The following is a 24,917-nucleotide window of genomic DNA, read 5'->3' as shown; positions in this document are numbered from 1 at the left end:
AATCTGCAAAAATGTGAACAGTTCTGTGTTTTTCTGTCAATATGGGGTGCTGTGTGTACATTATTGAGGAAACATAATGAACTTAAATTATTTTAGCAAATGGCTGCAATATAACAAAGAGTGAAAAATTTAAGGGGGTCTGAATACTTTTCGTCCCCACTGTATATTTTTGGGATCTCTTATATAAACAGCAAAACATTTTATCGGGATTGATTTCAGGGAGCTGACTTGGTTGTTCAAACATAAGGGACTTTTTTATTTTTAACTTTTTTATTCACTTCTGTGTTTCGTGTCCCAACTACATTTGAGATGAAAACTAGTGTGAAATTCTATGTTAAAACTGATGGATAAATAGCAAAAGATGTAAAAATAGATGTTAGACATCCACAACAGGCTTAGTGATGCAAGTTGCAGAAAACTTGATTATGCCATGGCAATAAAGATGTGTAAAAGATGATTAAATAAGCAAATCTTGGCCCCTCCCTAATTGAAGGATCTTAAAGTGGTTGTAAAGGCAGAAGGTTTTTTTTATCTTAATGCATTCTATGCATTAAGTTAAAAAAACCTTCTGTGTGCAGCAGCCCCCCTCAGCCCCCTTAATACTTACCTGAGCCCCATCTCTGTCCAGCGATATGCACAAATGCCTCGGCCGTCTGGGACTCCCCTCCTTATTGGCTGAGACACAGCAGTGGCACCATTGGCTCCAGCTGCTGTCAAAGTCAATTAGCCAATCAGGAGAGAGGGGGTGGGGCCGAACCATGGCTCCGTGTCTGAATGGACAAATGGAGCTGCGGCTCAGCTCGGGTGCCCCCATAGCAAGTTGCTTGCTGTGGGGGCACTACACAGGAGGGAGGGGCCAGGAGGGCCGACGAGGATCCTAAGAAGAGGAGAATCAAGGCTGCTCTGTGCAAAACCACTACACAGAGCAGGTGAGTATAACATGTTTGTTATTTTTAGTTCCCTTTCACACTGAGGCTGTTTTCAGGTGTTTTAGCGCTGGAAATAGAGACTTTTCACACTGTGGTGGTGCTCTTACGGGACATTACGAAAAGTCCTGCAAGCAGCATCATTGGGGTAGTTTGGGCGCTTTGTATTTAGTGCTCCCAAGACGCCCTGCCCATTGAAATTATTTGGGCAGCGCCTCCAAAGCTCCTGAAAAGCCCCTCAGAAGCGCCGCAACATGGGCGCATTTAATCCCTTCTTTGGGGTTAAAAGCGGCCCACTAGTGGCGCAAAAGCTTTAGCACTAACGCGTCCTCTGCCCCAGTGTGAAAGGGGTCTAAAAGGGAAAAAAAACGAGACTCTAGCATCACTTTAATCTGAAGTAGTAAAGTAGCTTAACACCATTATGGTTTACTGTTAGTATACAGTGTTTGTTTTTTTTTTGTTTTGTTTTTTTTAGTACATTCCAAATTACAATAATAGAGTACAGTTTAAAGTTTAACATCACCTGTTCTCTATAAAAAATTTCAGTAGTGCTGCGCAACTTCCAAGGGCAAATCTTTGTTTTTCCTACAATAGGCTTATAGATACAGATGACATCACATACTGTATGAGGTCCAGATCCTTAAGCTGGCCATAGATTGATAGAATTTTTCTATCTTTCGACCCGTGTGTATGGCAGCCGGCATCTGATCAGTGCTGACCGTAGTGTTCTGGCGGGGGGGGGGGGGGGGGGGGATGGGGGTAGATCCCAGTCCTCCTGTCAGAACACAATAGCTTAGCGGGGTTCTAACTATGCAATGTTAGCACAGTGTACAGAGACTCCTCCCAAGCTCTTCACACCGCTGGGTTGAATGAAAAAACAAATAGTGTGTACTAGGCTTTAGGAAAATTTGTAGAAAAATTCTCAGAATATTAGAATGTCTTTAGAAAGAAGTAATTTGCTTAAAACATTTGATTTTTGGAGTGAATGTACTTTAATGAACGAAAACCAGATACAGTTTTAGAAATTCAAGCAAAAATTTCACTTTGCGTGCTTTTTTAATATTTCTTGTCACCGCAATCAATTTGACCCACTAATGTTTAGAAGAATAAACAAACTTTCTTGGAACATTCTTTTCCAAAGACTTTTTGTTTGAAATTTTACCCATCTATGGCCAGCTATAGCTGTCTTAGGATTCTTTGTCAGCTTTTGAAGCTAGAGGCTGCGGTGGTCAATTTCTCTTCTACTGTACTGTCTGTCTGACGATAGGCTTAAAATTCCTTTTGAAGCCCTTTGTAGTTTTATGAGCTTTAACAACTTCTCTTCTGAGCTCATTTTTAATTGGGGCATAATGCAGTTCATCAAGATTCTTGTATGCAGAGCCACCACATTTTTTTTTATACATTAGGGTGGGTCAAACCCCCTGCCTGAATTGATTGGAGCAACTGTCACTTTGATTGGATTACTCCAGTTGCCATATTCAAAATGACCTTAGAGGCCAGCATACTTCTTCTTTCTTCTTGTACTATTTGTTCAGTAAGGATAATATGTAACAAAGAACACATGCAATATTTCACAAGACTTTAATAATATGACTTGGATTAAAATCAAATCACATGTAGTAGCAAATCATACAAAAATTCTAAGAATTTCTACAGGTGCATACAACCTCCATTCCAAAAAATGTAAACTGAGAAAATTTCCCATTTTACGAAAAAAAAAGGTAATTTTGAATTTAATAGCAGCAACACATCTCAAAAAAGTTGGGACAGGGTTATATTTACCACAGCGTAGCATCCCTTCTTCTTTTAACAACACTCTATAAATGTCTAGGAACAGAGGAGACCAGTTGCTGAAGTTTAGGGAGAGGAATGTTGTCCCATTTTTGCCTGAGCACATTCTGCTCTGAAACTTGGATATATCTTTCAGCATTGATGGTGCCTTTCCATACGCAATAATTCACCCTCATACAATCAGAGATGCAGGCTTTTGAACTGAGCCCTGATAACAAAAGTCCCTCTCCTTTTTAGTTCAGAGGATGTGGCGCCCATGGTTGTCAAAAAGAATGTCAATTTGTCTGACAATAGAGCAGTTTTCCACTTTGCAACAGACCATTTTAAATGAGCTTTGACCCAGAGAAGATGGCGGCATTTCCGGATCATGTTCAGATATGGCTTCTTCTTTGCATGGTAGAGCTTTACCTTGCATTTCTGCATGGCACAGTGAACCATGTTCAAAGACTGTGGCGCAGGGCTCTGAATGAACAGCATGAGTATGCTGTTCTTTCAAAGTGCATGCGTCAGTGGTCTGCTCCAGGCCACATGTTGATTGCAGTTGATAATTAATCCAAACGTCTATTATATGGATATCCGACCTCCGGAAAAGTTTGGAAGGTGATATGTCCATCTGGACATAGGATAAACCTGACGTCCTTTTAGCTCATCAGTAGAAGAAGGTTGATATCTTCACCTATACACAGAATACAGCCAGCAGTCCCAGTTATTGGTGGAAGGCGATATTTCAACTTATATACCAGGCGTGTTTAAAGATTATCATTGGTGAGTGGTGAGCAAGGATTGTCATCAAGATCTGCACCAGCTGTATAAGTTGCATAAGATCAGCACACCATGTATTTATTTGGATGGACTTTATATGATTGCACCTTCTATGTTTGCACTATATTTTCACTTTATATTCACTTTTATTCACAGTTTATTCACTTTATATTATTAATTCTATAAGACTGTTTACGTTATATGATATTTTATTACTCACTGTTTATTGGAGCAGCGCTGAGTTTAACATTTACATTCACTCACTTGGGGTTTTTTACCTTGCACTATAGCAGCAACTCATAACACATATTTGTTTTTATTTTATTTAGTTTATTGTCTCCATAGCGCGGGTATTTACATTATTATTTACCATAACAATCAATCTCAAGTCACATTTTACAGATTTCACTTGACCATGCTGAATCTGATTGGCTGCCGTAGCGTGTTGAACTAAGCATTTTTTCCCAGTGCTTCAACTAGTTAAAAAATGCTTCCTCCATTTACTTTTATAATTCCCTACAGATACATCAAAGTCTAATTTCTTCAAGCATCAAGTAGGTTTTTACACAGGCAAGGTTTGTTGACACAAATATAACATTAAAGGTTCATCTGTCTCACGTGTAAGTACAGCAATAGAACAATAGATTTTCAGGTTACTAACTGATATTACCTTTGTACAGGGAGACATGAAGATGAAAGAGATTTTGAAGTATACACACCAGTTTCTGCAGAAATTCTGTCATGGGAACCCGGAAAACCAGGCTCTGCTGCACAAGCACCTTTCCTTGTTCCTGACCCCTGGGGTAAGTAGCATACACATACAGAACATTGTTAGTCACTAATACCTATTTCTTTCTTCTATGTATTTAGTGTACTCTTTGTGACTAAACCACATCACCACATATTTCAAGCTATAAAACACAGTTTTTTTGCCTAGAGTGCACCTTAAAAGGAACTTATGAATATAGGAATATGCATATTATTTACATGTGGAGCTTCCGGGGCTGTCACCATGATTCCAGCATAAATATCTAGAGAGGGAGACACCTGGAGCAATTTTGTAGGATGGGAGTATACTGACTTCACTGACTACATGCTTGATCCAGTTTTGCAGCTGACTGGATATATTGCAGTCGCAGAGCATGTACTTTATGGCATATTTCTGTTGTCACAGATTCCCCTTAAATTCGATGATTAAAATGAAATATCTGCAATGTATCACATGCTGTGTTTATTCTGGTGGTTAGTGAAAAATGTTTTGCTTGTCTGTTCCTAAATTCAGTTTTAGGTAGAATCATCATACAACAGGCTTTTAGTTTAACAGCATAAATTCCAGAAATTTACAGAAATTTCATAAAACTGTCAACTCATCTAAGGCCACAGTGAACTGAATAATGATATGTGTACATGTCCAAGTTCTCTATCCATTCTGTTTCAGCAACATATTGGAGTTAATTCTAGTAAATCAAGTCAACCCCAGTATTTGCAGGAGACACACAATCCAGCATAGTTTTGCTTGATCGGCTTTAATACCCTTCCTCTCTCTGTAGTTGCTGGGCTGGTTTACTGCTTTTCAGATGGCAGGGTATGCAGTGTGTTACTACCTACACAGCCAGTGTTCTATATGCATGCACATCTCTGTTTTGGGGGTTTCACATGCTTTCAATCCTGCTTCAGTCAACTTCAACTGCTGGAGATGTAAGTTGCAGTTGGGATATTATGCATTGTTTCATATATTAGGATGCATTAGCTAACTGACAATAATACATTTAGTTTTTACATAAATTATTACACAGACATATGCTGCTCTACAATTTTTTCTGTCTCCTTAGCACCTAGATATTTGGCTTGCAGACATTTTTAGCTGTTACTGTTCTTATATACAAAATAAGAGAATCAAAGGTTAAAAAAAGAAAACGAATTTGGCAACCATATGTAAGAATTGGTAAGCTACAATATAATTCATGTTAGCCTTTAATATCACTCTAAACTAAAAAGCAAATTGTTTTATTAAAATAAAAAAGAAGGTATATTAACCTGCTCTGAGCAACAATAATGCACAGAACGGTCCCTTACCTCTGTTTTTTGTGGTCCCCCACTGGCCTTGTCTGCTCCTTCTTTCTCCGAGTTTCCTTCTAGCAAACCATGTGCTGTTGGGGCACCTGTGCAGGTACTTTCCTAAGCCAAGCTGTATGTGTTCATAGACACACACAGCATCGGTAAGCCACGTCCCTGCTCCCTCATTACAGGAGTTTGACTGACAGCAGCAGGAGCCGCTGCTCCCAGAGTCTTTTGTATGTCTGATGCTGCAGCCAGGACAGTGCTAGATCGTTTAGAGGAGTCACGTAATTGTTTAGAGCTGGGAGGGGGGAAAAGTAATTTGGGCATTTTTTATCTTAGTGCAGGTAATGCTTTAAGTTAAAAAATGTTTAGTTTTTAAAACCACTTTAATACCGCTTTCAAGTGGACCTTCCCATGGACTGTAACAAAGAAATTAAAGCCACCATGAAAAGGTTGTGAAAAGACATAAAACAATTCTGCCAAAAAATCTGCGAGATCTTGCAGTGTATAAGCAAGATTTCTTAGGAAGGCACTGCGTGGGGAAGCCTTCCCCGGATGCATATGTGGGACCCTGGCTACATCACCAGGGCCTCTAAAGATCAGAAAGTGCGATGTAGTTAAATATAAGTAACAGCCAAATGTCTTATTTTGGATAAAAAGAAGGCAGAGTTGGACTTCTCCTCTCCCCACAAAGCACCTTCCAGGTGCTTCCTACACCTTCCTCTCTTTCACTCTTTTCTTTTGAAGTGCACTGCAATTGTCTTTTTTTCCCCAGTTTGTCTGAGGATTGCAGTAATTTACTGGCCTCCCGGCCCAGTGTGACCCATTCTCAACGATTTCTCTGCATGGCTACCCTACTTTCTCTCCTCTGAAGTGCCCGCCATGATCCTCTGTGACTTTAACTTTCCAATCAATGTTAACACCTCAGCCACTTCTCAACTACTCAATTTACCTCCTCTTGTAACCTAACACAGTGGACACAAACCACCACATACTCCAATGGCAACATTCTTGACCTCGTATTCTTCAACCTCTGTACTCCCTGCAACCTCTCTAACACTACTTTTCCTCTCTCCGATCACAACCTAATCCATTTCACACTCTCCTTGTCTCCTACCTCCCATACTGCCAACCTGAAAACAGTTAGCCGCAGGAACCTTTGCCACTTGAGCCCTTCCTTTCTTCATTATGCTACTGACTGCCTTTATGATAAAATCGCAACCCCTGTCCTGCCCAGACCTGACCACTTCCGTCTGCAAGAACATACTGTCATCCTCCCTGGACACTTTTGCTCCTCTTTCTACACGCAGAACTAGGCCTCGCCTGCTACAACCCTGTAAAACAGACATCACCGGACACAGCCGTGCTCTTGTGCGAGTGTGGCATAAATCTAAATCCCTGAAAGACTCTGCGCTTCTCAAATACAACTCCCGCCTCCACACTGCTTAACAGACTTATTACACCACTCTCATCAAAACCCTCTCATCCAAACCTTGTCAACTCTTTTCTATCCTTAATTCCTTACTTTACCCCCCCCCCCCCCCCCCCCCACTGCCACTGCCTTCACCCACTAACTTGCTTACTGCCCTCGAGATTGCCAATCATTTCAAAAACAAAATTGACAGAATTCTTGATGAGATATCCAGCACCCAGCTTTCTCCCCAAACCAGCAAACTAGGTCCAACAGAACACTCAATACTTTCCTCCTTCAGCCCTGTTACCACTAAGGAAGTTGCCAAACTCCTTTCCATGGCCCACCTCATCACCTGTCCCCTCACAATTATTTCTTACTTCCCTCTCTATCCTAAACTCTCTAAACCACATCTTCAACCTCTCCCTCTCGTCCTGCACCTTTTCCTCCCTGTTCAAACATGCACTGGTTACCCCAATACTTAAATAACTCTTACTAGACCCCACCGGTTTGAATAACTTAAGATCCATCTCCCTGCTCCTGTTTGCCTGCAAGCTTCTTGAATGGCTTGTCCACAATCAAATGAGCTTCTACCTCACTGACAGAAACCTTCTCGATTCTCTACAGTCTGGCTTCCGCCCACAACATACCACTGAAACTGCCCTACTAAAACTCACCAACGACCTACTAACTGCTAAAACCAATGGCCAGTACTTAATAATCATACTTTTGGACCTTTCTGCTGTCTTTGACACAGTTGGCCACCCACTCCTCCTCAACAAACTCACTGCCTTGGCCTCCATGATTCTGCTCTTTCCTGTTTCTCCTCCTACCTCAGCGCACTTTCAGTGTCACATATAATACCATCTCCTCCGCTCCTCTTCCTCTTTCTGCAAGTTAACAGACTTACAATTCAACACTGCCACAAATTTGTAGCACGTTATCCTTGCTATCTGGGTACATCATTAACCTCATCTTCAGATATCGCCCAAATAGTCCTCTCCGCTACTGCCAGGACCTCTTGCTTTCTAACTCCCTTGTTACCTCCTCCCATGCTTGCCTCCAGGACTTCTCCAAAGCCTTTCCCATCCTCTGGAACTCCTTGCCCCGGTATGTCCAGTCAGATCCTACCCTATCCGCCTTTAGGTGTTCCTTGAAAACTGACTTATTCAGGGAAGGCTACCCCACCTCCACCTAAAAAGCCGTAATTGAGTCAACTCCATCAGATCATCCCCTGCAGCTATTACCTTTTGTGCCACCTCCCCCTCCCTTTAGATTGTAAGCTCTGTGAGCAGGGCCCTCCTAGTCCTTCTGTACTGAACTGTATTGTAATTGTACTGTCCCCCTTTTTATTGTAAAGCGCTGCATAAACTGTTGGCGCTATATAAATCCTGTATAAGAATAATAATACGTAGAGCTTCCACAGTTATTTACTAAAATTCAATACAATTGTCAGGATTGTAAAACTGAGAGGGGGCGGGGATGAGCCGCGGCTCTGTGTGTGAATGGACAGCAATCTTGCTTGGGTACCCCCAGAGCAAGCAGGCCACTTAGCAGCAGGGAGGAGCCAGGAGCGCTGGCAGGGGACCCGAGAAGAGGAGGATTGGGGCTGCTCTGTGCAAAACCACTGCACAGAGCAGGTAAGTATGACATGTTTGTTATAAAAAAAAGGCAAGCCTTTCAAATCACTTTAACCACTTCAGCCCTGGAAGATTTTACCCCCTTAATGACCAGAGCATTTTTTGCGATGCAGCACTGCGTCGCTTTAACTGACAATTACACAATCGTGCGACGCTGTACCCAAACAAAATTGACGCTCTTTTTTTCCCACAAATAGAGCTTTCTTTTAGTGGTATTTGATCACCTCTACGGTTTCTATTTTTTACGCTATAAACAAAAAAGACCGACAATTTTGAAAAACTATATTTTTTACTTTTTTGCTATAATTAATATCCCCCAAAAATATATTAAAAAAAAAACTTAATTCCTCAGTTTAGGCCGATATGTATTCTTCTACATATTTTTGTTAAAAAAAAATTGCAATAAGTGTATATTGATTGGTTTGTGTAAGAGCCCTTGCACACTGGGGCGGTTTGCAGGCGCTATTGCGCTAATAATAGCACCTGCAAACTGCCCCGAAAGTGCCGCTGCTGTCATCCCAGTGTGCAAGCCCCGAGGGCTTGCACACTGGAGCGATGCTATGGCAGGACGGTAAAAAAAGTCCTGCCAGCAGCATCTTCGGAGCGGTGAAGGAGCGGTGTGTATACCGCTCCTTTACCGCTCCTGCCCATTGAAATCAATGGGACGGCGCGGCTATACCGCCGGCAATGCGCTTCTGCAGAGGCGCTTTGCGGTGGTATTTAACCCTTTCTCGGCCGCTAGCGGGGGTTAAAACCGCCCCGCTAGCGGCCGCATACCGACGGTAAAACGCCGCTAATAATAGCGGCGTTTTACCGCCGACGCCGCCCCCCACCCCAGTGTGCAAGGGCTCTAAGTTATAGCATCTACAAAATAGGGCAGAGATATGCAATTAGTGGACCTCCAGCTGATGCAAAACTACAAGCCCCATCATGCATCTGCCTCTGGGTGTCATGCTTGTGGCTGTCAGAATCTTGCTATGCCTCATGGGACTTGTAGTTCTGCAACAGCTGGAGGTCCGCTAATTGCATATCCCTGAAATAGGGGATAGATTTATGCCATTTTTATTATAATTTTTTTTTTAGTAGTAATGGCAGAGATCTGCGATTTTTATGGGGACTGCGACATTGCGGCGGACAGATCGAACACTTTTGACACTATTTTGGGACCATTGCTATTTATACAGCAATCAGAGCTAAAAATAGCCACTGATTAGTGTATAAATGTCACTGGCAGGGAAGGGGTTAAACACTAGGGGCGATCAAGGGGTTAAGTGTGTTCCCTCAGCGTGTTCTAACTGTAGGGGGGATGGACTACCACTGACATGACAAAGATTACTGCTCCCGATCACTGGGAGCAGTAGATCCTTGTCATGTCACTAGGCAGAACAGGGAAATGCTTTGTTTACATAGGCATCTCCCTGTTCTGCCTCTCCTCGCCAAGATCGTGGGCTGCCGGCGGACATTGAGTCCACGGGACCTGCGGGCACCCGCTATCCTGCTTTTGCGGACTGTAGCACAGGAGTGCCATTTTGCTGACGTATATCCCCGTTAGCCAGTTGGCAAGCGGTTAAACCCAAAACTGTAATTTATTGCAGCTTACCAATCAATAGATGTGGTGGCTGCATTAGTTTTCTTAAGCATTTTCCCTGCTTTCACCTGGTGACCTGGCTAGTAACACACCTCCTGCATTAGGCTTCATGCACACAGGATATTTTTTTTTTAACTCTCCTAGAAGCCAGCAGTGTTTTTGCAGAAATCTGACGCTTGTAAAAGTGTCTAGCGCTTTTACAAGCGTTTAGGCACGTTACAGGCGTTTACAGGCGTCAATTGCTTTAGACGTTAATTTATTTTGTTGGCCAGAATAAGTAATTTATTCTGGTTAATAACTAAAGGTCTTGCGAGCTAGCAGGACCAACACACTTTTAAATGATGAATGTATAGTATGTGTATATACACATACATATAAAGGAACCTGCTGACATTGTTCACAATCCCACAATGTGCTGCATAATCAAAAATAAATAATAAGTGTCACGCTAAATGATTACAACCTCGGATTATACAATTAGGCCAAAGTATCCTTAATGTTCACACAAATAATGCTATATTAAACTGCAAGTGACATATGTTAAAAAAACGTTTGGGTGCAAATGTGCAATTTCATAACTTTCCAGAAACCAGTAGAAAATATTCCTTATAACATCACATGTGGATAACGTGCTTAATGGTGAAGTCCATGAATAAATCATTGATAGAAATTACAAGTAGAATTGAAATGAGTCTTTGTGAAAGGATGCTTCAAACTTTATGATAGGTGCCAACACTCTCGTGCTCCCCCTTTGTAATCATCCTCACCTTAAGGCGTGTGACCACACAATTAAGTTTGGTCAACACACACTGTTGAATCACCTCTGGACTCTGTGTAAATAAAGCTGTGTGGATATCCTGGATCATCCAAAGTATTATCCTTGTGGCATATAGAAAAAAAAAACACTTTATTTTTAAAATCCCAAGATGGGTACTCACATATTGCAAGTGCTAAAGCTCACCAATCTATATCTGGCAGATCTGTGTATGAACCAGTGGGAATCGCAGGTACGCTCATGTATTCACCTCAGGTAGTGCTATCGCTGCTGCATCTACCAACACCGTGATGTCCCCTCCCCAACATTTGTCGACACAGGGAATCACGTCTTCCTCAGGGGGATTGCTGACAGCATTATTTACACAGAGCCCAGAGGTGGTTCAGCAGAGTATATTGACCAAACTTAATTGCGCGGTCACACGCCTTAAGGTTAGGATAATTACAAAGGGGGAGCAAAAGAGTGTTGGCACCTATCATCAAGTTTGACGCACCCTTTCACAAAGACTCATTTCAATTCTACTTGTAATTTCTATCAATGATTTATTCATGGACTTCACCATTAAGCATGTTATCCACATGTGATTATATGTATTGTTTTTGCACATCAGCACTTTATTGCATGTATGTTATAAGGAATAGTTTCTACCGGTTACTGGAAAGTTATGATATTGCACATTATCACCTAAACTGTTTTTAGAGGTATGTCACTTGCAGTTTAATATAGCATTATTTGTGTGAACATTAAGGATACTTTGGCCCAATTGTATAATTAGAGGTTGTTATCATTTAGCGCAACACTTTTTATTTTTCATTGTAAATAATTTATTCTGGCCATTGAAATTAATCAATGCTTAAGTGCTAAACGCACCTAGCGTTAACACGCGTTGAAGCACATTTAGCCCAGGTTCACATTGGAGTGATTTGTCATGCGATTTGAGAGATCAAATTGCATGAAAAGTCGCAGCCTATTGGAAGGCAATGGCACTGTTCCAATCGGTGCGACACAGATTTTGCGGCTCCGCACTGATTTGCAAAAGTAGTTCCCGTACTACTTTTGCCGATTTCAGGTGCGACTTCAATAGACATCTGTGCATGAAGCCACACAGATGTCTATCAAGTCGCACCTGAAATCGCGCTGACCTTGCTACTTTGAAATCGCACTACGTCACTTAAAGTAGCGTGATTTCAAAGTAGCATCAATGTGAACCAGGGTTTAGACACGTTTACAAGTGTCAAGTGTTTTTTCTGCCCAAACTCTGCTGCTCCTGGACGCACTGGCTGCTAAAAGCTCCTGCCACTAAACACTGCTAAAAGCCTATGTGTTCATGGACACTTACAGTATTTATACCCCTTGAAAGTCTCCACATTTTGTCATGTTACAACCAAAAACGTAAATGTATTTTATTGGTATTTTATGTGATAGGCCAACACAAAAAAGTGGCAAATAGTTGTGAAGTGGAAGGAAGGAAAATGATAAATGGTTTTCATATTTTTTTTTTTTACAAATAAATATGTGAAAAGTGTGGCGTGCATTTGTATTCAGCCCCCTTTACTCTGATACCCCTAACTAAAATCTAGTGGAACTACTTGCCTTCAGAAGTCACCTAAGTAATAAATAGAGTCCACCTGTGTATAATTTATTCTCTATATAAATACAGCTGTTCTGTGAAGCCCTCAGAGGTTTGTTAGAGAACCTTAGTAAACAAACAGCATCATGAAGGCCAAGGAACACACCAGATAGGTCAGGGGTAAAGCTGTGGAGAAGTTTAAAGAAGGGTTAGGTTATAAAAAGATGTCCCAAGCATTGAACATCTCGCGGAGCACTGTTCAATCTATCATTCAAAAATGGAAAGAGTATGGCACAACTGCAAACCTACCAAGACATGGCCGTCCACCTAAAATGACAGGCCGGGCAAGGAGAGCATTAATCAGAGAAGCCGACAAAAGGTCCATGGTAACTCTGGAGGAGCTGCAGAGATCCACGGCTCAGGTGGGAGAATGTGTCCACAGGACAACTATTAGTTGTGCACTCCACAAATCTGGCCTTTATGGAAGAGTGGCAAGAAGAAAGCCGTTGTTGAAAGCAAGCCATAAGAAGTCCTGTTTACAGTTTGTGAGAAGCCATGTGGGGGATACAGCAAACATGTGGAGGAAGGTGCTCTCATCAGATGAGACCAAACTGTAACATTTTGGCCTAAAAGCAACACGATATGTGTGGTGGAAAACTAACACTGCATATCATCCTGAACACACCATCCCCACCGTGAAACATGGTGGTGGCAGCATCATGTTGTGGGGATGCTTTTCTTCAGCAGGGACAGAGAAGCTGATCAGAGTTGATAGGAAGGTGGATGGAGCCAAATACAGGCAATCTTAGAAGAAAACCTGTTATGCCCTGTACACACGGTCGGATTTTCTGACGGAAAAAGTGCAATCGGATTGTGTTGTCGGAAATTTCAATCATGTGTGGGCTCCATTGGACTTTTTCCGTCTGAATTTACGACACTCAAAGTTTGAGAGCAAGATATAAAATTTTACGACAACAAAATCTGATCGGTTAAATTCTGATCGTGTGTACACAAATCCAACGCACAAAGTGCCACGCATGCTCAGAAAAAATTAAGAGATGAAAGCTATTGGCTACTGCCCTGTTTATAGTTCCAACATACATGTTTTACGCCACCGCGTTCAGAACGATCGAATTTTCCGACAACTTTGTGCGACCGTGTGTATGCAAGACAAGTTTGAGTCAACATCCGTTGGAAAAAATCCATGGATTTTGTTGTCAGAATGTCCGATCAATGTCTGATCATGTGTACAGGGCATTAGAGTCTGCAAAAGACTTGAGACAGGGTCGGAGGTTCACCTTTCAGCAGGACAACGACCCTAAACATACAGCCTGAGCTACAATGGAATGGTTTAGATCAAAGCATATTCATGTGTTAGAATGGCCCAGTCAAAGTCCAGACCTAAATCCAATTGAGAATCTGCAAGAATTGAAAATTACTGTTCACAGACGGTCTCTATCCAATCTGACAGAGATTGAGCTATTTTGCAAAGAAGAATGGGCAAAAATGTCACTCTCTAGATGTGCAAAGCTGGTAGAGACATCCCCAAAAAAGACTTGCAGCTGTAATTGCAGGAAAAGGTGGTTCTAGAAAGTATTGAAACTATTTATCATATACCTTTCCACTTTACATATATGTGTCAGTTTGTGTTGGTCTATCACATAAAATCCCAATAAAATACATTTATGTTTTTGATTGTAACTTGACAAAATGTGTAAAATTTCAAGGGGTATGAATTCAATTTCAAGGCACTGTAAGTTAACATGCAGGGGAGTTTAGAGGCAGGAAAAAAAACGCCAGACGCCCCTAGGAGAAGCTGGAAAAAAAGTCCAGCGTGCATGAGGCCTTAGAGTGCCCCCACTCTGGCTGAAGGAGCAACAGAGATGCCTTTGGACAGCAGCATTGTCAATCTGGAGGGAGGGTAATGTTAGATGCAATAACAGATTTAAATAAACTAAACTCCATTTGCATGGTTTATTTCAACCCTTTAACTGCTACATAGGCAAGACAGCTTGTTCTGTTGAAAAACAACAAACTTACTGGCAAGATCATAAGGTGAAAATATATATTTTTTTTAAAAACCTTAAGAAAGAAAATTAATGCAGCCACCACGTCAAAGAACTTAAAAGCTGCAATGTAATAGATATTTGTGCTGGAGTATAATACTGCTTTAAAGATTCAGTGCAATAGCATATAAAACAGTAGTGATGTGCTGTAGCTCAGGGCAACTAAAATAAGGATTTTTTTTAGTGCAGTATGATTTTGATTGGTTCATAATTCACATTGTGGAATTTACAATATATGTTTAAGGGGTTCTGCACTTAAACGTTTAGTGTGTCTTATAGACATTCATTAGTACAATTTAATGCGACAAAGCCATCAGCAAAAATCTATACCTTTTACCTTGCACCTAATCACATGTGAGACACTGTCCATGCAGCCTCACCTAACGCCTGTTTATAATTACATTAATAGTGTCAGCAGTGGCAGGTCCTAAAATCAGGAGAGCTGTGTCCACAGAGAACATTGAGCAATGGGTGAAAAAGTAGGCCTAAGCAAAAGAGCTGCTTCAGAATGCCTAATGTAAGTGCTAGATAATTCACACATTGTTTCACATTGTTTAATAATAAAATGCCTGATTTTAGATTGGCTTAGAGCTTATCCTTACGCCATTAGGCTTGGGCTGTGTTGGGCAGGGATGCCCAATCACAACACATGGACAAGGTATATATCCTTATGTCCTTTGGCTTCAGATCATACCATCACACTGATAAAAGGACATGTAGCATTTTTTGGCAACACAGTGTTTTTCGAGAACAATGTTTATAGTAACTCAGCATTGTTTATTCAACATTCACATTCATGTTCCAAATGCTCTAAACTGATTAAAGTGGATGTAAACCCAATGTCATCCTTTCTAAACTACTGTCATAGGGGTTATCTATAAGGATATACATGCCTCCTGCATGTATCTTTACCTGTCAAATGTCTCCCCTCTGTCTGTTATGAGACCCGAAAAACTGCCTATTCTGTGGGTGGGTCTGTTGTCTGGAGCTCGGTGGGTGGAGTCGTGATGTCAGTAGACTCCCCGCCCACCTCTATACTCCCCTTGTCAATATGCATTTTCTCTGTGTATTTCTTACACTGAACTTCTGCTATGATCTCTAACATCCAGTGAAAAGGCAGGAAAGTAACCACATGACTTCAGCATGCCAAATCATGCTGAGGTGTGGAACAGCCAATCCTTGCAGAGCTGCTGAAGAAAGGAGTGGGGGAGGGAATTAAAAAATAATGCATGTCTTATGCCGCGTACACACGGTCGGACTTTTCGTCTACAAAAGTCCAACGGACGCTGACGGACTAAAGCTGGCTGGTAATCCGATCGTGTGTGGGCTTCTCCGGACTTTCAACGTACTTTTTTAGCCTCAAATCCGACGGACTTTAGATTTGAAACATGCATCAAATCTTTACGTCGTAACTACGACGGACCCCGAAGTCCGCTCGTCTGTATGCTAGTCCGACGGACAAAAAAACGACGCATGCTCATAAGCAAAAACTAAACGGAAGCACTCGGTCTAGTAAAACTAGTGTTCGTATTGTAGGTAGCACATTCATCACGCTGCAAAATCTGTGATCGTTGAATGTAGCGCATTTTATTTCTTCTTTACGAATGCTCTAAAGAACGAAGGTGTTTTGCTGTTCATAATCAGAGTTCTCCCAAACTAATTTCTGGATTCTTTTTCTCTTTGATCTCAGGAATGATATAGTATGCATTTTAAAAACAATGTTTCCATACTAATAATACTTTTTCCCCTTTTTTTTTTTTTTTTTAGGTTTGTAAAGTTACCACAAAGAACCCATTATTCTTTTTTTTTTTTATAGTGATTATTTTTTAGTTTTTAGATAAAGTTAACCCAAAGCACCGTTTTTGGTTATGTAAATTTTTTTATTTTCAAGACTTACCACTTGAACATTATTAACATTAGTAATGTATTTTTGGTGTGTTTTTTCCAAACTCAATGAGATTGTTGTCCCTTGTTAATTTAACATTGTGTGTAAAATCAATGATTTAAAAGAAAACACATAAAGTCTTTTGCTAAACTCAAAAATGATCCATTTATTCATGGTCAAAATAAAATAAAGAGGAAGTCAACGCTGGAAAAAGTCGGTGTACCAGAAAATTGGGATCTTGCGGAGTCCATATAAGAGGGAGCACAATCTGGTCCAAGAATCCCAGAGATCAACAGCACCAGCAGATGATCTAGATGTCCCCAGACTGTGGTCCTACAACAGCCTGCGTCTTCTGTCAGACCAGACTGAACCCAGGTCATCACTTTCTTCTCTTCCCTGCAGCCTTTCCTCCACGCTGCCCTGCAGCCTTCCCTGTAGCCTTCTTTTGAGGCTGTGGCTCTGGTGTTTCAGTTGTGGCAGGAGGAGGAGGAGGAGGAGGAGGAGGGGGGGCTGCCTCATGTAGTTGGGTGTTTTGTGTTAGCGTGCCCTGCAGCCCCTTATGGATTGTTTCCCCAAATAGGCGCTCACAAATGAGGCGCTGCTCCCAATCCATCTGAAGAAGCCTGCTGGCTAAGTAGCAGCCATAGGATTCTTCCGCTTCGGGGGGGCTCCTTAAAAAACGGGTGGCCTCTTGCATGAGGCGCAGGGATGCGTCCTGTGTGACCATCCCCTTCCTGGCCCTTTTTTTGGGAAGGTGGAGGGGAGGCACTTGGGATTCGGTCAGGCTCCTACTGGGCCCAGCCACCTCACTTGGCCCAGCCACCTCACTGGGAGCAGCCACCTCACTGGGAGCAGCCACCTCACTGGGAGCAGCCACCTCCTGCCTGACACTGGGCCCAGCCTCCTCCAGGATGATGGTGAATCCGGCCTCCTCCAGGCTGTCCATGGGCCCGGTCTCCTCCTGCCTGCCACTTTCCCCACGTTTCCTCCTGGATGGACTCATCCTGTGTATAAAAAAAGGACAATAGTTTGAGTATATTTTTTTGGGTTCATCAATGACACACAGTTTGCTTCTCATGAATAGCAAATTCAATGTGAATACATCTCTTTAATAAAAGAGTCTAATCAGACACCCTAATTATTTCAAGCAGGTGCCAAACATATTTAGCCACTACTGTCAATTGATATGTATACACAATTTTGAGTGACAAATTATTTTAGACAATTATAACATCCAGTTAACATCATTAATATTAGTACAGTAAATATTTGTTAAAATAATTTACCTGACTCCAGATGGTCATATCTGGTTCATCCAGGATGGAAGACCCAGCTTGCTCCTCATCAGCCTCTGCTGGGGTGGAGGGAAGGGTGGAGGGAAGGGTTGAAAGTGATGGCCTGGCTTCATTCTGGTCATCCAGAAAACGGAGTTGATTGTAGTACCACAGCCTGGGTACATAAACATCATCTGCTGATGCTCCTGATCTCCTTGATTCCTGGATCTTCTTATGCTCCCTCTTATACATGTTCCTCAAGACCCCAATTTTCTTGAGCAATGTCTCCATTGTTGCTTCCGGGATGGTCGCCTGGACAAAGGACAGAAGTCTCTCCAGCGTTGACTTCCTCACATGCTTTGCATAATACTGAGGGTGTTTCACCTCCCACAAATTCCTCATCTCTCGATATTTCGAAATAAAAGCTGTAAGGAACTCTGGATCCTTAAATAGGGGATTCATTATATCTGGAAAAGATGAAGTCACAAGACAAAAAACACTTTTATTATAGGTTTCTGCTAACCCCTCATCATCTTCTCCCTATGTAGGCCTCATCAATCTATCAAGCCATATAGGCCGCTTGCTACAAAGTCATGACCATAAAACCCAAAAAATATATATCTAAAATTACCTTCGTTTTGTAACGTCCTGGTCCACTATCACCTACCACAGAACGTACGTACGACACGTGCGCAAGGGCCCTCTTTACACACTACGCATGTGTGAAACTCCGCCTGCGTCGCCCGCCCCTGACGTTCGAAATTAACTCATGTTCTCCGCCCCCTAATTCGACGCACAGAACGTACGTACGACACGTGCGCAAGGCCCCTCTTTATACACTACGCATGTGTGAAACTCCGCCTGCGTCGCCCGCCCCTGACGTTCGATTTTAACTCATGTTCTCCGCCCATTTTTTGTTACGGCGCGTAGTGGAGTTAAATAATGGCGGAGACACCTGAAATGTTGACGACCTCAGGTAGTGGAGACAGCCCGGAGGCTGGAACGTCAACCAAATCTATGAGGCCTAGATTTAAGGCCTCTAATATGAGTTTTAAAGAGATGGTGGAGATGGTGGCCATTCTTCACAAAGACGACTATGATGGGAAGTATGGGCCGTACGCACGGCCAAATTTGCGCAAGGCCAAAATAATGGCGAAGGTCGTGGACACTTTGCAGGCATCTTTTGGGGTCCAGCGCTCCAGAGATCAACTGAGAAAAAGATGGTCTGACCTGAAACTCAGGGAGCCGGATCAATACCGACGTATCCGGAAAGTTCTTAAAAAAAGTAAGTACTTGTCGTGTTTTTCTCTTGTGTTTATTACCTTGTATACTGCTCCATGTGCTTTTCCTTCCTATACGATTTTTTGTTCATCGTTTTAAACGATCTTTTAATAAACCTCGTTACATATCTATAGATAGATCTATATATATCTATATAGATATATAGATATATATAGATATATATCTATATATATAGATATATAGATATATATCTATATATATATCTATATAGATATATAGATATATCTATATAGATATATATATAGATATAGAGAGAGAGAGAGAGAGAAATATATAGAGAGAGAGAAATATAGAGATAGGTAGATAGATAGATATAGAAATGTAAAACATTCTTTTTGAATATTTTAAGTTATCTTTATTTTTTTTCTTTACATTTAGTTAGATATTTAGAGATTTTGTTCCAGATATAGAGAGAGAGAGATCAAAAGATTATTAACTATATTTTGAGATATTGATATCTATCTATCCGATATGTCTTTATAATTTTAAATATTGAGGTAAAATAGGAACTCTACACAAACCACTTCACTACAAATGTTTGAAAATTACTATGTACTAAAATATCTGTGTGCTAAGTAGATTAATAATTTTTTGTTTCACATAGGGGAAAAATCACTCAGCCAACAAGAAGACAGTCCACCCCAAGCCAAACATGATTGGGAAATCAGCCCAAGTCCCACTGAGGATGTGGAGGAAGGAGAGGTGGGCGACATGGGCACCCCACCAGGTGAGTGTCTGACACACCAGCTTACGTTAATCTATGCATGGCTGCCTTTTGTTTAATGTAATTTGTCTACTCTATTTTAGGGGATCTGGTTGTGCTTGATTCAAGCAACAGCACCACCCCCGAGGATGTGGAGGAATTATGCTACATGGGCACCCCACCAGGTCAGTGTCTGAGACAACAGCTTTATTATGGTAAGGTAAACTATGTATGTGTGCATATTTCTAAAGACATTTTTTGGTTTCATTCCACTTTAGGTACAACAAGAAGTGACTATTTCACCTCTGAAAGTGCCCAACGGCTAATTGGTCAAATAATGGCCTGGAATAAAGACATCGATGAAATGCGTAATCGGCTGGATCGTATGCAGCAGTAAATGAAGGACATGATTGATGTTTTGGGTCGAATCTAAATGCCCTTTTTTAAACCCCAAAACATCAATCATGTCCTTCATTTCCTGTTTTGCTGACCCCATTCTGGGCCTTCTCTTTCTTTTTTTGGCTGAACATAAATGGCTGTGTAACCTAATTTAAAAAAGGAGGGCTGTTTCTCGTAAATACCTAAAAAATCCACAAAAAAATAAAACTTGATTTTCTCAAAAACCCAAAAAAAAAAAAAAAAATGATTTTAAAAAACCAAAAAAAATAACAAAACTTGATTTTCAAAAAACCAAAAAAAAAAAAAAAAAATTGATTTTAAAAAACCAAAAAAAATAACAAAACTTGATTTTCAAAAAAAAACAAAAAAAAAAAACTTGATTTTAAAAAACCAAAAAAAAAAAAAAAACTTGATTTTAAAAAAACAAAAAAAATAACAAAACTTGATTTTCAAAAAAAAACAAACAAAAAAAAAACTTGATTTTAAAAAACCAAAAAAAAAACTTGATTTTAAAAAAACAAAAAAAAAAAACTTGATTTTAAAAAAACAAAAAAATAATAAAACTTGATTTTCAAAAAACCAAAAAAAATAAGAAAAAATTGATTTTAAAAAAACAAAAAAAATAACAAAACTTGATTTTCAAAAAAAAAACAAAAAAAAAAAAAACTTGATTTTCAAAAAAACAAAAAAAAAAAAAAAATTGATTTTAAAAAAACAAAAAAAATAAAACTTGATTTTAAAAAAACAAAAAAAATAAAACTTGATTTTAAAAAAACAAAAAAAATAACAAAACTTGATTTTCAAAAAAAAAAAAAAAAGCCTGTTTGCGAAAATCAAAAAGCCAAAAATATTTTTTTGTGGATTAGGTAGAAATATTTAAATATAATTATATTTTTCTACATTATTAAGATATCATTATATTTTTGTCTATGAACATTTTATACTAAATGCAGAACTGAATGCATAACAACCATTAATAAAAACATCTCCTTATAGGAATTAAATAAATGTGTGGTTTGTTATTTCAAGGCTCAGTATCAGTTTGGTTATAATTGCAAAAAAGTTGTTTACAGTGGCAATGGAGCTTATTTAGACATTTAAAATTAAAATACAGTTGGCACTACAACTGCTCGACCATAACCTAGGAGACAGCCCAAAAGAAAGGCAAGCAATAAATATAATGCAAGATTTCCTCAATATTTTTTTTATTGTAAAAAATTATATATCCTGGCCCATTGCAATGGCCCCCCTACCCATAAAATAATTAACATATTGCTGTCTAACTTGACGGGCACTTTGGGGGGCCAAGCCAGTACGGACAGTATCCAGGCCCGTAAGGTTGGCATCTATTTGTCCGGCCTCAGGCCCAACTGTGCCTATATAATTCGGAGAATGTTTGTTTAAAAAGTTGTGCAGAATGCAGCACGATAAAATGATAAAATTAAGTTTGTATTCCGCCAAATTAATGGCTGTTTGAAACAGGCGGAACCGGCTGGCCAGAATTCCAAACGCATTCTCAACCACTCTTCTAGCTCTGGCCAGCCGGTAATTAAAAACCCTCCTCTCCGGGGTGAGAGTTCTTTGGGGGAATGGCCTCATGAGGTGCTTGCTGAGAGCGAAGGCTTCATCGGCAATGAAGACAAAGGGGAGTCCTTCCACGTTATCTGCATCAGGTGGCAATCCCAGGCCACCACTCTGGAGACGCTGGCAGAACTCCGTCTGGGCAAATACTCCTCCATCCGACATCCGGCCATTCTTCCCCACGTCCACATATAAAAAATCATAGTGTGCCGACACCACCGCCATTAAAACAATACTGTGGAACCCCTTATAATTAAAATAGTATGACCCCGAATGGGGTGGTGGCACAATGTGGACATGTTTCCCATCTATAGCCCCTCCACAATTGGGAAAGTCCCAACGGCTGGCAAAATGGGATGCCACAGTCTGCCATTCCTGTGGCGTTGAAGGAAACTGGGGAATCAAACAAGAAAACCAAAATCAATTAATTTGGAAGCTAACATTGCAAGAAAATTAGACAATTAAAAACATTATTCCCCAGCATCAGTATAACATTAAATAATTTAATTCTTCTGGAATAACTAATATGGAAAGGCACACTTATCAGATTGCTCACCCCCTCTGATGGAACATTGATTACATTTTAGGGGGTTGTGAAATCCCTAAAAAAGATTACTTTTAGGACACGCAGGAATTTAGGGACTAAAAAGGCTACAATACTGCAGTTGTCGCACTCTGCAGGTGCAGTTGCTAACCAGCTTACAGTAAATGAGGTAATGTAAAAAGGCATTCATGTTGCAAGGAGTACACAATCACAGGCAAGGGCAATTAATGAAAACACTTTGAGGCTTGCATATGATTTGATGATGGAAATCAGCAGAGCTTCTGCTCATTTACTAAAGCACTGGAACAAATGCACTTGTAGAGTGCACATGCATTTTGCAAACTGCAACATATATTTGCTTTAGACAAATCAACACCACAGAACATTCAAGCAAATTTTTACGAGGGTGGGGGGGGGGGGTTGTGAAATCTAGATAATTGCTAATTAGCAGCACACTATTTGGAGTGAGTTTAGGTGGGGGTGGGTGGGGGGGTTGGGAAATCTAGATAATTGCTAATTAGCAGCACACTATTTGGAGTGAGTTTAGGTGGGGGTGGGTGGGGGGGTTGGGAAATCAAGATAATTGCTAATTAGCAGCACACTATTTGGACTGAGTTTAGGTGGGGGTGGGTGGGGGGGTTGGGAAATCTAGCTAATTGCTAATTATAAGCACACTAAATACACTCAAACAAAATACATTCAAAATGAGTAGACTAGGTGGATATGTTCCCATCACTTCATGCTGGGAAGGTTATTGAAGGAAAATATACATGCATGACAAAAAATAACAGGAAAAAAATGCAGCATGTGTGAGGATAAAAAGGGGACATTCACACTATATTGCAATGATGGTAAGTAGTGTTTGAAGCAAGAAATACATTACATTATCAAAGATTACATAAAAGAACATGTGATGCTAATAAAAGAAAAATATCTTACTTTAATATAGTCCTTCTGCAGGACCTGGATGATGGCAGAACAGGTCTCTGGGATAATGATCCCCAGAGCCTGGGGGGAGATGCCTGTCGAGAACTTAAGGTCCTGCAGGCTTCTCCCTGTGGCCAAATACCGCAAGGTAGCGACCAGCCTCTGCTCCGGAGTGATGGCTTGCCTCATGCAGGTATCCTGCCTGCTGATATAGGGGGTCAGCAAAGCCAACAAACGGTCAAAAACGGGGTCCGTCATCCGGAGAAAGTTCCTGAAATCCTCAGGATTATTCTCACGGATCTCACGGAGCAAAGGCATGTGACAGAACTGGTCACGCTGAAGCAACCAATTCTTGGTCCATGAACTCCTCCTCGCCCTGTTCATGGACTGGTCTTGGGCTGAAGAATAAACTACAGCACCAAGCACATACAATGCACGAGCTCTACGACGAGTACGTACAGGTAACATGGTTTCAAAACGGTCGGCTGGTCAGAACGCACTAAACAGAACGCACTGAAGAACAGCAAGGCCTGTGAAGAACGACCTGAAAATCAGGAACGAGCGGCCAATAAAACAAAGATTTCTCAATGCCAACTGACCAAACGCACTGAAAAGCAGATACAAACCTCACAAGCACAGACTGAACAACAGTTAAAACGAACTGAAAAATACGAGTCTCACAAGCGCGAATCGTCTCTCACCAAACTTCTACTAACACAAGATAAACACGAGATTAGCAGAAGGAGCCCAAAGGGTGTCGTACGGGCTATTGAACTTCCGTTTTATAGTCTCGTCGGACTTGGTGTACGTCACCGCGTACTAGGCTGTCGTACTTTTGTGTGGTCGTGTGTAGGCAAGTCCGTTCGTAAGAAAGTCTGCCGCAAGTCCGCCGAAGGTACGTCGGAAGTATGTCGGACAGGCTGTCGGACTTTTGTAGACGAAAAGTCCGACCGTGTGTACGCGGCATTAGGCTAGTGCACGAGATATGTAAATCACCTGTCACTCACAGCAAGGGGGAGAATTTGACAAAGTTTTTCTCTGTTAGTCAAGATTTATCTCACAGAACAAACAAAGCGGATTGCTCAGAGATGGATTAACTCTTTGTGGCAAGACTGGGCTCAAATGATAGGAAATCTCTACATTATGACATAAAAAAAAATAAATAAAAAAATTTCAGGTTTACATCCACTTTAAGTATAAAACGTGATGGCTGCCTGCACAATTTTGCTGTTTACTCTGTCTTATTATAAAAGTGCACATTGATTGGGCTGAATCTCTGGTGGATATTTAAAGGTGCACTAAGGTTTCTGGTGTAGTAATTAGAGTGAGATACTATGTTTAATATGGGTAGTAAGCTTAGGAGACCCATTGAAATTAGAATACGTGATAAGTCTGCTATGGTTATATAGTTAGTGTATTGTCTTTTAATAGTCATTGTCTGGATATGAAGGCACATTTTTGTTGACTGGTAAAATAGTGGAATAGGTGGAATTCGGCATTAAACATTATTTTACATATCTGAAGTTGGGAGCCAGTACATGGTCTGCTAAATATACCATTAAAAGTGTTTTGTTATATCTGTTCAATAGTTACGTAGTTACATAGTTAGTCAGTTTGAAAAAAGACACTAGTCTACCTAATTCAACCAATAAAAAAAGACCAAACCAAATAGAAAACCTCCATATACACTATTCTGTACCCATAGTTGGTGC

General features: G+C 40.8%; 1 protein-coding gene across 3 annotated transcripts in view; it reads left to right on the top strand.

Annotated features, from left to right (window-relative positions):
- The window catches only part of ITPR3 (inositol 1,4,5-trisphosphate receptor type 3), a 475,039-nt gene that overhangs the window by 279,553 nt on the left and 170,569 nt on the right, over positions 1-24,917 (top strand). For all 3 annotated transcript variants that reach the window (XM_073616048.1, XM_073616047.1, XM_073616046.1), the window contains exon 29: positions 4,160-4,282. In XM_073616048.1, coding sequence (XP_073472149.1) covers positions 4,160-4,282 — 123 coding nt within the window. The remainder of the gene's footprint in view (positions 1-4,159; positions 4,283-24,917) is intronic.

The sequence above is a fragment of the Aquarana catesbeiana genome, linkage group LG02 (genome assembly GCF_042186555.1).
Source record: "Aquarana catesbeiana isolate 2022-GZ linkage group LG02, ASM4218655v1, whole genome shotgun sequence".
Classification (NCBI taxonomy): domain Eukaryota; kingdom Metazoa; phylum Chordata; class Amphibia; order Anura; family Ranidae; genus Aquarana; species Aquarana catesbeiana.
The sequence above is the reverse complement of the archived record's forward strand: the minus strand, read 5'-3'. Positions and strand labels throughout refer to the sequence as shown.